Source organism: Herpailurus yagouaroundi, unplaced genomic scaffold (genome assembly GCF_014898765.1).
Source record: "Herpailurus yagouaroundi ecotype Mexico unplaced genomic scaffold, PumYag 246, whole genome shotgun sequence".
Taxonomy (NCBI): Eukaryota; Metazoa; Chordata; class Mammalia; order Carnivora; family Felidae; genus Herpailurus; species Herpailurus yagouaroundi.
The window spans coordinates 9,465,837-9,481,387 of NW_024412463.1; the positions used below are offsets into that span (position 1 = coordinate 9,465,837).

At 39.8% G+C, this 15,551-nt stretch overlaps 1 protein-coding gene across 1 annotated transcript in view; it reads right to left on the reverse strand.

Moving 5' to 3' along the window:
- The window catches only part of SYCP2 (synaptonemal complex protein 2), a 68,918-nt gene that overhangs the window by 32,307 nt on the left and 21,060 nt on the right, over positions 1–15,551 (reverse strand). The window contains exons 15-17 of the mRNA XM_040459749.1: positions 5,260–5,408; positions 4,008–4,082; positions 3,166–3,321 (exon numbers count right to left, since the gene is read on the reverse strand). Of these exons, the coding sequence (XP_040315683.1) occupies positions 3,166–3,321; positions 4,008–4,082; positions 5,260–5,408 (380 nt within the window). The remainder of the gene's footprint in view (positions 1–3,165; positions 3,322–4,007; positions 4,083–5,259; positions 5,409–15,551) is intronic.

Below are 15,551 nucleotides of genomic sequence, written 5' to 3' on the forward strand. Positions count from 1 at the left end.
TGAGAAGCAGCCACAGTAAACACACATCCTCTTTTGAAATGAACTGTCCTACAATTTTATTCATAACATATACCTTGACTACACCCAAAAGACATATGGTATTTTATACATGACATCATATCAAGAAATTTCTGTTTTAGGCTGACTTGAGAGGTTCTATCCTAAATATTTGGTATTGAATAGGTAGCCCAAACAAGGAATGTTGTTTTAAAAAGTATTTATAGAGGGACACTGGGTGCCTCAGTCAGTTCAGCGTCCGACTCTTGGTTTCTGCTCAGGTCATGATCTCACGGTTTGTGAGTTCAAGCCTCATGTCAGGTTCTACACTGACAGCATAAAGCCTGCTTGGGATTCTCTCTCTCTGCCCCTCCCCTGCTCGCATGCTCTCTAAGAAATAATTTTTAAAAAGTAGTTATAGAGTATCCAGATATATGGAATACAGCACCTTTATATACCAGCTGAAAATATTTTACTGATACTGGGTGTATCTTACAACCAATGGCTCAGTTTCTTATTCTATTTCAGGGCGTGATGTTTGGATACAGACTTAGGCGAATCTGTTCGTGAATGCCTTCATAATGTTCAGCATTCCTCAAAACTTTCACATATTTAAAAAAATTGTATTAATAATCTGTGGAGACCAAACTGACTTTGGAGTAAAGGTAGCTACAGGAATTCAGAGACTCAGCAGCACACGCACGAGCTGGTGGCTCTGATAAAGATGCACATTTTCTGACTTCATTCTAGAGTGACTGAACAGAGGGAGGCAAGCAGAGGCAAGGGCTGCAGGAACAGGAGTTTCAGGGGGCGTCATATAAAGGAGGAGATGATGAAAAACTGCAAAGAGGCAGAGGAGACTGTGTTGTTGTTGTTGTTTTTTAAAGGCACCTGCCCCTGAGACTAAAAAAAAAAATACTGCAGGTATTTTAATAGGTATGTAAATGGGGTGAGAAGGAAAGGTGGAAAGGAGAGGAAAAGGGGGAATTCTAAGATCAACCAGAAAACAAACTACTGAACCAATGGATTCTTGTGCAAAGAAGGATAGTTCCTAGCGGCATAGTGAATGGGACCTGGAAAGTTACTTATTCATATAAACGCTTCACAGTTAATTCTGAACGAAAACACAGTGGGTATTTCACAACAGAGCAATGTTTTTTAGAGAGATCTTTTCCAGAGTTTATGACTTACTGAGTTTAAGGTGGGGGTCCTAAGAATTTTAAATAACTACTCAAGGTACAACTTGGATATAAAAGGCACAGCATTGCCAAGTAGTATTCCATTGTATATATAAACCACATCTTCTTTATTCATTTGAAATCTGGCCATTTGTAGCAACGTGGATGGAACTGGAGGGTATTGTGCTAAGTGAAATAAGTCAGTTAGAGAAAGACAGATATCATATGTTTTCACCCATATGTGGATCTTGAGAAACTTAACAGAAGACCATGGGGGGAAGGGAAAAAAAAGTTACAGAGAGGGAGGGAGGCAAACCGTAAGAGACTCTTGGATACGGAGAACACACTGAGGGTTGATGGGGGAGTGGGGGAGAGGGGAAAATGGGGGATGGGCATCGAGGAGGGCACCTGTCGGGATGAACACTGGGTGTTGTATGGAAACCAATTTGACTATAAATTATATTACGTAAAAAAAACCAAAAGGCACAGCAAATGGCAAATGGCTTTTATAACTGAATTGTCTAAGGAAAACTGACATTTCACTTACTGAAGAAACAAGACTAACGGGAAAGGACAGTAACACCAACACGTCGAAGTGTATGGGGGAGCCTGTGAGAGTTCCACTTGTGTAAAGGTGAGAAGTTAGTAAAAATTGCAGCGGGAAAAGGTCCATGAAGAGAAGTGAAAGTAATCATCAAGCCTTGCAAACATAAGGGCCAGGGGGAAATGGGGAAAAGTGAAAAAAAAGGACACACAACACGGATGAACGGAGAGGCGCAAAAATTAGTGCGACATAAAAAAGAGGCAGTAAAGCAACTGACCTTACTCATAAAGTGGTCTTTAGAGTAAAAGAAGACGTAAAAGGTCCCAGGATTGAGTCCAAGTTCAGATGCAGGAAGGTAAACACAGAGATCACAAAGTTTCTGAGCAGAAGAATGCTACCAGGACGCCGGTATTAAGAAAAGCATGGGACACCACAAGGGGTAGCTCACAGGATGAAGCAACCGTGTCCAAGAACAATGAGGGCGTGGCTGCATTAAGCCAGGTGTGCGAAGATGAGCAACAGTGAAGGGCGTGAGGAGGAAAGGACTTGAGAGATGCTGTGAAAGGACCACCGCTGGTACCTCGGTCCTAGGTGTGACAGGAGAGGAGGCTGGATTCAGGACGCCATCCAAACGCTAACGATAGCCTTACTGAAGTATGCAGACATGCAAATTTGACACAAAAGATAAAAGAGTTTGAAGTTAGACTTTAGGAAAAGACTTGGAGGGACACACCAAGGGAAACATTAGAAGAGTGAGGCGTCACTATGGCACTCTGAAGAGAGGTCTGGTACATTTCAAGAGTTTACACTGGGCACGTGAAGGAGCTCTGTAAGCGAGAAGGCACAGACGTGTTCAGGAGGCTGAGCCACGCTTTTAGAGTGAATCTACATCCAGAATGTAGGGAGGGAAAGTACCTCCAACGTAGTGACAGAGTCGGGAGACAATTAAAATGCTAGCAGAAATCGGAGGAGGAGAGGACAATAGGAAAGACAGGGCTGTTGGCCATGTCAAGTGTCACAGCGAGGGAAGAAGGTGGAGTGCTGGTTCTGTTGAGTGTGGCCTAGAAGGGAGTCTCCACGAGGAGGAGGAGGAGGAGGAGGAGGAGGGGGAGGAGGAGGAGGAGGAAGAAGAAGAGCTTAATACTTTGCTTTCTGTCCTTGTGTGAGTAAAGAGACACTGCATTATAGATTTGTGTTCTGCATAAGGCCAAAAGCAAATACAAAACAGAGGGGATAAATGTAAAAAGTGGTAGTTACTCTCTTACACTTACACATAAACAGAACTGCTAAAGCACCATGCTTTTGTTTGCATTTGTAAAAGGCAGGGGAAAATACTCTGAAATGTTATTGATGACGACCATTAATGTAAACTCTAGATACCTTTTTCTATAATTACATATAGCAATGATTTGATCTATGCCGTTTTATAAACAACTATTTTGACACCATATTTACCCCAAGCTGACTATTCTTTCTGTCCCCTTGATTGCTGTTTTTGATACATTTTGGAGGTTTAGCGAATTCCTTTTGGGAGTTAGGTTTTTCCTTCAAACTAATGATTTCCTCTTCCATGGGTGAGATTTGACTTTCTGGCACCAGAATCTGTTGGGGAGAATGTGGAAAAAGTATTTCAAACTCCAAACCACACAAAGTTCTCAAAAATCACTGGATGTCTTAATCAAGTGCCTACTCATCCCACACTTGCATCAATTCTTTCTGTCTTCCATGTACTTAGTCCTACAGATTGACCCAACAAAAAAGCATCCACGTTTCAAACGTCAACAGACATAAAACCAACTTTGGCATTAGAGGCAGGACATATATTTCTAATTTTTATTTATTTATTTATTTATTTTATTTATTTATTTTTTTTTCAACGTCTATCTACTTTTGGGACAGAGAGAGACAGAGCATGAACGGGGGAGGGGCAGAGAGAGAGGGAGACACAGAATCGGAAACAGGCTCCAGGCTCTGAGCCATCAGTCCAGAGCCCGACGCGGGGCTCGAACTCCCGGACCGCGAGATCGTGACCTGGCTGAAGTCGGACGCTTAACCGACTGCGCCACCCAGGCGCCCCGATTTCTAATTTTTAAAGTTATCAAAACTACTAATAACTATCTTCTGTACTAAAATAATAACATACTTTAAAAATCCCATACATCTCATTGGGGCACTCTCTATGCTGAGACAAGATATCTTTTAGATACTCACCCTCCAACATCATACTGTCCTATTACTTATGGTTCAGCTTAGCCCAGTGATAAAAATCAAGTAAGTCAGACACATACCTGTGATCCACTTGCATCAAAAATTATATGCACAGATGTTTTCGCAACAGAAATACCTTGTTTTCTGGTAAATTCCTAAAATTAATTCAAAGAGATGTCATTTTCTCTCAGTTCCTTCTATTTGAATGCAATTATCTCCTGTTTCCTTTCAAAACTGCTGTATTATCTCAAATCATTATTTTGCATACGTAAATACCCTTCTCAGAATACCATAATGTCTCTTCACTAATCAGTCTTCCTAGCCTGCCGTTTTGGTGAGGGTCCCTCAGAAACACAGTCTCTTTTTCTTTACCATAAATCTTTCCCACAGCTATAAACTGAATGTGTCCCCCCCCAAATTCACATATTGAAACCTAATCCCCAAGAGATGGTATTAGGAGGTGGGGCCTTTGGGAGGTTGAGTGGGTTATCAGGGCAGGGCCCTCATGAATGGGATCAGTGCCCTCATGAGACCCCAAAGAGCTCCTTCACCCCCTTCTGCCATGTGAGGACACGGCGAGAAGCTAGCCACTGTGAACCAGGAAGTGGGCCCTCACCAGAAAATAAGTCTGCTAGCACCTGATCTTGGACTTCTAGCCTCCGGAACTATGAGAAGTCAATGTGTGTCACTGAAACCACCAAGTGTATGGTATTTTTGTTACCGCAGCCTGCACAGACTAAGACATGCATTACCCAAGCTTGTCAACGGGATATCTCCCTCAAACTTAACATGAATTGTCACCTTATGAACTCATGATGTCTTCCACAATTCTAGAAAGCACCTTATCTAAATTACACCCATCAATTTCCAAAGCCATGCCAAGCCCCGTCTCCAAAGCCTTTCCTTTAAGTCTCTTAACGAGCATTCTCGTTCCTCAACTTCTATACCCCATTTTCCCTATGCCACTCATTCACTTCTTCTGGGGTACAGTCTGCAATTCTCACAATGTTTACTATCGTAAAAACAGGGTTTTGTCTCAATTCACTTTTTAAACACCTAGCAAGAATTTTGTTAGATGTTTTGAGTACTGCAGCTTATTTTGTGATCTGAGATTCTAAACAGGTGTCTCAAGGATACAACTAACAATCTGATGGCTATTCCACATTACAAATTTTAAAAACTAAAATCTACATGTCATTTTAAGAATTCTAGGGGAAAAAAAATCAATGAAACTTATAGCCCCAAATAACTAAGTTTCCAGAATTATGAAAATAAATATTTATTTAAAAGAATTTGATGAAAGTATGTATTAAAAAGAATTAAAATACTTACCCTGTATTTATTTGCACCCAAAATTTTTTGTGTCACACTAGCAATTTCCAATGATGCATCAAAATACAGAAGCAATTTTTTCCCTTCTCTTTTACTAATTTTTGCTGTATTTTTCAAGATTATGGTCAGTAGCTTCTTCGATTCTCTCACTGCACATAGACAAATCATACTGATTAGTTTACATTCATTTCTATGCTGCCACTCTATAGGTACAGTATAAATAAGAAAGTCATGCAGCATATTCATTAAATCGAAATAATATTAACTTCTGGATCTAACAATATTTAATTAATTCTGGGACTAACTATCTATGCAAACAAATCAATTCAATTTATTTTTCCGAGTCTTCTGATCGATGAGTTACAGGCTAATAACTAATAAGCTAAAGCCGTAAATACGTTTTGGACACTCACAGGTTCTTAGTAAATATTTCTGGAACACATCTAAGGGAACTATTTGCTTAACTTAAAAGAGGCAAACGAAATAACTTCAGTTCCATACATAAATAAGTATATTTTTAGGCAAAAGCATCTATTCAAACATTTCTGTTAAAGCCAGTTGTTACAAACAAGTTGACAGTCAACAACGGTCAAAAAACTTGAGTGCCAGGAAACTGAAGAAGAATATGGTGCAATTCCTCATGAATTCACCGATCCAGTGAAAACAGTTAGTGCCAGTGTGTAAGAGGGATTTAGCTCCCTTCGGAATCACTTGGCATCCAATTCAAGTGCCTGTACTATGGACTACAGGCCACCAGGGTCCTGTCCTACTCTGCCAGTGCTCCTGTTGACTGGCAAGTCATCACACCTGCCCCCAGTGGACACTTTGGGGCAGGAGGAAAACACCCTGATGGAAATGGAGCACACCACGTAGAAAAATTTCTCTACATCAGGGAAAGCTCTACTGGCTACTCCATGACCTAACCCACGGGATAACTGTCTCCATTGGCTATAAAATTCTGATCGCTATGAGGCTTACTCAAGCAGAATATGGGTTGTTTTTGCAACGATATGGTCATGAAAGCTTCCAGAGTAACATCTGTCATGGTAATAAGAATTATTAATTGCTTGAAGACAGTGGTGACAGTCTCTAATTTAAAGAGTGTGGTGGTTTTATTTTGGGAAAAAAAGTCATGTGTGTCAACAGGAACAGGTATTCAGACTTTAGAGATGAAAGTTTTGGTGACTTTGAAGACAATAATGTTTTGAATGCTGATGATGAATATTAGAAAATTTATAATCCTGATGTATATTTTTGCTGATTATTGTATCGCTCTGATCTGATTTTTTTCTGCAGCTTGCTATGAACTAGTAAATGAAACATTTACTTCGCTGCTTACATAACCACGGTATTAGAAATTACTTCCAATGTTGCTGAATGCTTTGTGCCTTTATGTGCAAAGTATCCTCCACATATATTGTAACTATATAAGAATTAGTTGATATTTGTTATCTTTTATTGTCAGCTTTGTTGAAACTTCTGGTATTTCTTTTGACTGCGTGGACTATGTCATGGCTTGTTTTTAATTAGCAATATTACTGAGATATCAGAAAAGTCATTTTATTGCTTGCTAAAGAATCCAAGTATTTACAGATAAACATATTTGGACCTTATGTTATCTACATACCCATAGGAGATTCTAATACACTATAGGTACATGAATATAATATGTTTTCTCCTGCAAAGGCATTTAAAAAAATTTTAAGATCATCCATGGAGACTAAATAAATAAAAATTCTTACATATTATATACAAAAGGGTCTAACTGCATGCACCCCATTGTGCTGCCTCCTCATCCCCTAGTCTGCAAGTATACTAACTGATCTCCAGGTTTTGCTTTTTTTTTGTTTTTTTGTTTTTTACTTCCATGGGTGCCATTCATGTAAAAATTCGGTCTTGCCTGCTCCATACAGGTTACATTAGATTACCACATTATTATGAAGGATATTAAAGGATACAAACAAACAGCCAGGTGGAGAGATAAGTAGCATGAGGTCTGGAAGGGTCCGGAGACAGGAGCTCCTATCCCTGTGAATTTTAGGTTGTACCACCCTCCTGGCACAATGATACATTCTTATTCACCAGTCAGGAAGCCCCCCCCCCAAACACTTTTAATCCACATATAAAGAACTTAATTTTTTTTATAAAAGTATCCTCGTAAAATCAGGATGAGTTTTATATCGGAAAATCTTAAAAATCAACTTCAAGTTATGCTATTAAAACAATGAAAATAACTTTTTTTTGCCCAATTATGTGCAGCTACACTTGGCAAGATGCAAGTCACAACCGCATTAAGAAGTGGCAGCAGTGATTGGCGTGAAAATAGAGGAGAGAGAAGAAATTGAAAAGATTTTAAGAGACAGTAAAAAATGGATGTGGAAAAAGATCAGTTAAGGGAAGGAAACGATCAAGAGTGGCTTCTGTATGGGGCGGGGGGAGCTGGAAGGTTATCCTACCATTTGTCAAAACAGGAAATAAAAAAGGAGTTTGGCGGGATAGAATCATGAGTTTAGTTTTATTTTTATCAATTTTAAGTTTATTTAAATTCAAGTTAGTTAACACACAGTGTAGCGTTGGTTTCAGTGATTCATCACTTACATATAACACCAATTGGTCAACACAACAGTGCCTGCCTTAATGCCCATCCCCCATTTAGCCCATCCGCTCACCTACTTCCCCTCCAGCAACCCTCAGTTTGTTCTCTGTATTTAAGAGCCTCTGGGAGCGCCTGGGTGGCTCAGTCGGTTAAGCGTCCGACTTCGGCTCAGGTCATGATCTCACGGTTCGTGGGTTCGAGCCCCGCGTCGGGCTCTGGGCTGACAGCTCAGAGCCTGGACCCCGCTTCAGATTCTGTGTCTCTCTCTGTCTGCCCCTCCACTGCTTGCACTCTGTCTCTTGCATCGTCTCAAAAATAAATAAACATTAAAAAAAAAAAAAAAAAAGAGCCCCTGGTGGCTTGCCCCCGTCTCTGTTTTTATCTTAGTTTTTCTTCCCTTCCCCTACGTTCATCTGTTGCGTTTCTTAAATTCCACATATGAGTGAGTTAGGGTTAGGGTTATTTGTCTGACTTATTTTGTTTAGCATAATGCATTCTAGTTCCATCCATGTTGTTGCAAATGGCAAGATTTCATTCTTTTTGATGCTGAGTAATATTCCATTGTGTGTGTGTGTGTGTGTGTGTGTGTGTGTGTGTGTACCACATTTTCTTTATCCATACATTGGTCAATGGACATGTGGGCTCTTTCCATAATTTGGCTATTGTTGACAGTGCTGCTATAAACATCGAGGTGCATGTGCCCCTTCAAATCAGCATTTTTGTATCCTTTGGATAAATACCTACTAGTGTATTCCTAGGTCTTAGGGTAGTTCTATTTTTAATTGAGTTTAGTCTTAGACGTGGGTTTAGATATTTTAGACATCTGCAAAAATATAAAGGTGGGATAGTTTATTGCTCACATCTCTATCTAGAGCCTAGTTAAGGAATTAGGAAAAAAGATTCAAAAATCAAAGTGTAGTCAACAGTGTCAAATGTAAGGGAAGGGTCAGAACGAGGACTGCAAGTGTGCAAACTGATACTAATAATAAAGTTTATTGTTTGGACATCTAAAATTCGGTGGAGTGGGACAGAAAACAGAATGTAGTAAGAGCAGGACTGAAAAGCAGGAGAAAAAAGATTTAGTAAAAACTCTCAAAGTTGGCTATAAATGGAAAAAGAGTAAGAGGGCTAGAGGAAGACAGAGGATCCAAGTAGGACTTTTTGTTTTAAAATACAGTAACATATGTATCATAAAAATATGGGTACCATAAAAATATAAGATGTGAGGGGCACCTGGGTGGCTCAGTCCATTAAATGTGCAACTCTTGATCTTGGCTCAGGTCATGATCTTACTCATATTGCAAAGTTTCTGACACACACAAAAGCAAAACAACAATGACAGACAGACAAACAAAAAACTTTTTTGTACAACTGACAGCACTGGCACAAAAGCCAGGAAAGCAAAAATGGAAGTATACTGTTACGGGGTTCCCATGCTACACATAAGAGGGTATAACATTACACACTATCAAGCTACAGATGTATAAAATAAACCCCAAACCAACCACTGAAGGGGGTATAAAGCCAACAAAAGAGACATAATGAAATCACTGGAAAAATCAATTAATACAAAAGAAGAAAGAGAGAAAAAGAAACATGGCAGAAGGAGTGGTAGGGAGAAAAAACAAGAGCTAGCTGGTAAATTTAAAGCGTATTCAAAATCACATCAAACACCGTAATTCAAAGCAGACATTGTCAAATTGCATTTAAAAAACAATGCCTTGGGGCGCCTGGGTGGCTCAGTCGGTTAAGCATCCGACTTCAGCCAGGTCACGATCTCGCAGTCCCTGAGTTCGAGCCCCGCGTCGGGCTCTGGGCTGATGGCTCAGAGCCTGGAGCCTGTTTCCGATTCTGTGTCTCCCTCTCTCTCTGCCCCTCCCCCGTTCATGCTCTGTCTCTCTCTGTCCCCCAAAAAATAAATAAACGTTAAAAAAAATAATAATAATAAAAAAATTAAAAAATAAAAATAAAAAACAATGCCTTTAGTATATGATGCCTACAAGTAACCCACATTAAATAGACAAAAATGAGTTAAAAATAAAGATATGCCATGCCATAATTAACCAACAGAAAGCTGGAGAAGGTATCTTAATATTAAAGTAGATTTCAGGGCAAAGAATTTAACTACAGGAAGAACAGGGTCATTTCATAAAGATCAAGGGGTCAATTTAACAAGAAAAGATTCTACTACATGTTTATACAACTAATCGTAGAGAGTGAAAATACCTGAAGCAAAAAATGATAGAACTCAACAGGAAAAAAATCACAATTACAATGCTGACTTCCATACCCCCCTCTCAGTAACACAGGACAAGCGGATGAACAGGATATGTAAGACTCAAACAACACTGTCAACCCACCCTCCCACCCAACAACAGAATGCCCATTCCTTTCAAGTGCACACAGAAGATTTATCATTACAGACCACACACTGGGTCATAAAATAAGTGTCGAGATTTTTAAAAGGATTCTCAAATCATACAAAGTATGCCCTCTAATAACAATGAAATAGTTATCTTTGAAATCCCAAATACATGGACTCTACATAAAAAATTTCTAAATAAAACTATGGGTCAAAAAAGAAATCAAAAGAAAAATCTTAAAGAATCAGATTAATGAAAATGGAAATACAACATATGGTAATTTGCAGGATACTGCCAGGAAGTACTCGGGGAGAATTTAAAGCTGTAAATTGTAAATGGCAGGACACCTGGTTGGCTCAGTTAGTCGGTTGGGCGTCTGACTCTTGGTCTTGGCTCAGGTCATCTTCCCAGGGTCGTGAGATTGAGCCCTGTGTCTAGCTCCACATTGGGCCCCTGCATCAGGCTCTGCACTGAGCATGGAGCCTGCTTGGGATTCTCTCTCTCTCTTCCTCTGCCCCTCTCCCCTCCTCTCTAAAATAAAACATAAATAAAAATTTTAAAAGCATCTTCATAAAGTACAATACAATAAAGCTGAAATGGCTATACTAGAAGAATAAACAGTCTCAGATCAATGACTTCAGCTTCCACCCTGAGACACCAGAAACAGAAAGGCAAATTAAAACTAAAGTAAGCTGAAAATAAAGAAACAAGAAACATGAGAGCAGAGGTCAGCAGGATTGAAAACAGGAAAACAAAAGAGAAAAATCAATAAAACCAAGGGCCGGTTCTTTGACAATATCAATAAATCGATATTCTCTTTTCATCAGACTGATCAGGAAAAAAAGATACAAGTTATGAACATCAGAAGTGACAGAGAGGCCATCATTGTAGTCTACAGACAGTAAAGACAGGAAGGGGCCACAATAAACCACTTAACACCAATAAATCTGACAATATGGATGAAATGGAGAGATTACGAGACACAAATTATCAGTTTACTCAGGAAGAAATAGGTACCATGAAAAACCCCTTAGTTATTAAATAAACTGAATTTGTGGTTAAGAGCCTTCACAACAAAGAAAGGTGCAAATACTAGCAAGTAGTTAAGAAAGAAACAATACCAATTTTACACACATTCTCGTAGAAAACTGAAAACTACGCAGTGCCTGGGTGGCTCAGTCGGTCAAGTGTCCAGCTCCGGATTTTGGCTCAGGCCATGATCTCGCAGTTTGTGAGCTCAAGCCCCATACCGGGCAGGCTCTGTGCCAGCAGCATGGAGCCTGCTTGGGATTCTCTCTCTCTCTCTGTCTCTGTCTCTCTCTGCTCCCCTCTGCTTGGGCCCACTCTCAAAATAAATAAACTTAAAAACAAAAAAGAAACCTGAAGACTATGGAAAACTTGCCAATTCATTCCGTGAGGCTAGTGACACTGCCTGCACTCTGCCACAGGAAGACATAGACCTAGCATACAGAACATCAAATTCCTGCCTGACTTCTGGGAATCAGTGCCAATGATACAGAAAAGGAGAATACGTACCGAAACCAAGTGGGGTTTATCCCCAGAATGCAAAGTTAGTCTAACATTGGAAAATCAATGTATTTCTATTAGGAACCTAACAAGAGAAACCATGTATTACATCAACACATGCAGGAAAAGCATTTCCCCAAACCCAACATTCTTTATTATCAAGGAGGGCTCCCAGCAGCTTAGGAATAAAAGAGAATTTCCTCAGTCTGATAGAGGGTACACATGAAAAAGTGTCACCGTAAATAGGCCATAGTGAAAAAAATGCTTTCCCCTTAACATCAGAAGCTAGGTCAAGACATAGGCTCCCATCACTTCTACTCAACATGGTACTGAAGGTTCCCGGCAGCGTAATACGGCAAGGAGGGACGACTGACCCTACGGAGTGTCGTCAAGGATGTGGACAACTGGAACTCTCACACACTGGTGGTAAAAATGTAAAATGATAAAAGTGCTTTGGACAAGTCTAAAAGTTTCTGAAAAAGGTAAACCTATACCTGTGCTTTTGATCACACTCCCTGGTATTTAGCCAGGAGAAATAAAAGCATATATACAATCACACATACGTGAAGATAATTATACATGAATATTTTCAGTGGCATTTTACAATAGCTGGAAACAGGGAACACTCCAGATAGTCATCAACAGGGGAATGGGCGGAACAAACTGAAGTAAAACCATACACTGGAATACCATTCAGCAATAAAAAGGATTAAACTCGGGGCGCCTGGGTGGCGCAGTCGGTTAAGCGTCCGACTTCAGCCAGGTCACGATCTCGCGGTCCGGGAGTTCGAGCCCCGCGTCAGGCTCTGGGCTGATGGCTCAGAGCCTGGAGCCTGTTTCCGATTCTGTGTCTCCCTCTCTCTCTGCCCCTCCCCCGTTCATGCTCTGTCTCTCTCTGTCCAACAAATAAATAAACGTTGAAAAAATTTAAACAAACAAACAAAAAAAAAGGATTAAACTCTTGATACATGTGATGTGGCTAAATAAAAAGAAATACAAATGTATATACAAAATATGTCCTATATAAATGTATATATTATGTGTAATATATGTCATGTAAAATATGTAGAATATATACTTCTACATGTATACTTTGTATATTATATATTACAAAGACAGTATACATAAATACATCATATACTGATACAAGTATGTATGTATATACATATGCATTACTAAAAGAAAGTAGCCAGAAAAAATTGCTACATGCTGATAATTCTATTTATAGAGACTGCAGAAAATGTAAGCTTATCCAAGGTACAGAAAACATCAGTGACTTCCTGGGGATAGAGTAGGAGATGGGATGAACAGATCAAAAGGAGCATACGGGTGCCTGGGTGGCTCAGTGGGTTGAGTGTCTGACTCTTGATTTTGGCTCAGGTCACGATCCCAGGGTCACGGGATCAAGCCCTGTTTTGGGCTCCACACTGTGTGTAGAGCCTGCTTGAGATTCTCTCTTTCCCTCTGCCCTTCTCCTGTGCTCATGCTTTCTCTCTCTAAAAATTAAAAATTAATAAATCTTTTTTTTTTTTAATGTTTATTTATTTTTGAGGCAGAGAGAGACAGAGCGTGAACGGGGGAGGGTCAGAGAGAGAGGGAGACACAGAATCGGAAGCAGGCTCCAGGCTCTGAGCCATCAGCCCAGAGCCCGATGCGGGGCTCAAACTCACAGACCGCGAGATCATGACCTGAGCTGAAGTCGGACGCTCAACCGACTGAGCCACCCAGGCGCCCCTAAAAATTAAAAATTAAAAAAAAAAGGAGCATAAAGAACATTTAGGGAGACTGGATATATTTACTAACTTGAATACCCTAATGGTTTCAATGTATGTTTATACATGTGAAGACTCACCAGCTTCCTCAACCCGATGGAAGTTTATCTACAAAAACCTTCAGCTAACGTCATGCTTAATGGTCAAATACTCAACATTCTTCCTTAAGCAAAGATGATGAAGAAAGCAAAGATGACCACTTTTACCACTTGTATTCAATATTGTACTAGAAGTTCTAGCCATTGCAATAATGCAAAGGGAGGAATAAAGGAAGGGAGGGAGGGGAGAATAAAAGAAGGATAAAGAAAGAAAGGGAGGGAAGAATGGAGAAGAATAAAGGAAGTAAGTTAGTTAAGGAAGGGCCTTAGAATCAGAAAGAAGTAAAACCCTATCTCTATCTGCAGATACCATGACCGACTACCTAGAATAACCTCAGGAATCCACATTACAACCACTGGAACTAAATAGTGACTTTGGCAAGGCTGTAGGATACAAGGCAAGTATTGCAAAATCAGTTATATTTTTATATACTAATAGAAAATATTTGGAAAATGAAATTCAAGATTCATTCCATTTACAATCATATAAGGTAAGATTGAAGACTCAGGAATAAGTTCATCAAGGGGTGTGTAAGATTTCTACACTGAAAACTACAAAGCGCTGTGGAGCGAAATTAAAGACCTGAATAAATGTAAAGATATACCACGTTTGTGGACTGAAACACGTACTATTGTCACAATGTTGCCTCTCCCCCTCTCAAACTACAATCGCAATCATACATACTGCTACATCCAGCGGGCCTTTTGTAGCAAGTAGTAGGTCAACTCTAAAAGTTATATGGAGGGGCGCCTGGGTGGCGCAGTCGGTTAAGCGTCCGACTTCAGCCAGGTCACGATCTCGCGGTTCGTGAGTTCGAGCCCCGCGTCGGGCTCTGGGCTGATGGCTCAGAGCCTGGAGCCTGTTTCCGATTCTGTGTCTCCCTCTCTCTCTGCCCCTCCCCCATTCATGCTCTGTCTCTCTCTGTCCCAAAAATAAATAAACGTTGAAAAAAATAAAATAAAATAAAATAAAAAAATAAAAGTTATATGGAAATACAAAAGATCTAGAATTTCCTGAAAAAAAAAAACCCACAATTTTAGAAGACTTGTACTACCCAATTTCAAAACTAAAAATCTACAGTAATTAAAACAGTGTGGGACTGGCATAGTGAAAGGAAAATAGATCCGTGGGATGGAGTACGGCTTTAAGAAATAAGATGTGAACTTCTATCAGTCATCTGACTTTTTTTTTTTTTAATTTTTGTTTTCAACGTTTATTTATTTTTGGGACAGAGAGAGACAGAGCATGAACGGGGGAGGGGCAGAGAGAGAGGGAGACACAGAATCGGAAACAGGCTCCAGGCTCTGAGCCATCAGCCCAGAGCCTGACGCGGGGCTCGAACTCACGGACCGCGAGATCGTGACCTGGCTGAAGTCGGACGCTTAACCGACTGCGCCACCCAGGTGCCCCCAGTCATCTGACTTTCAAGAAGGGAATCCATGACATGCAGTGGGGAAAGGAAAGCCTTTTCATCAAATAGTCCTAGAAGTAACTGCATGTCCATTGAAAAATAAAAATGAACCTCAACTCCTGTATCATACCAGAACCAAATATTCATTTGTAATGGATCATAATCCTAAACATAAAAGCTAAAACCACGAAGTTCTGACAGAAAAACAAAAGTTCTTTATGATTTGGTAGTAGGCAAAAGTTACATAAAGCTATAAGCACAAATGAAAAAAGTGATAAAGTGGACTGTAAACTTAAAGACTTCTGCTCATTAAAGACACCATTAACAAACTTAAAAAGCAAGACACAGATGGGGAGAGAATACACATATGTATCTATCAAAGGATCGGTATGCACGATATTTGTAAGAATCCAAAAACTTAATATAAAAAAAGACAGCCCAGTAAAAAAAAGGGCAAAATATTTAAACAGATACGTCACAAAGGAATATATATGAATGACAACCAAGCATATGTAAAAGCGCTC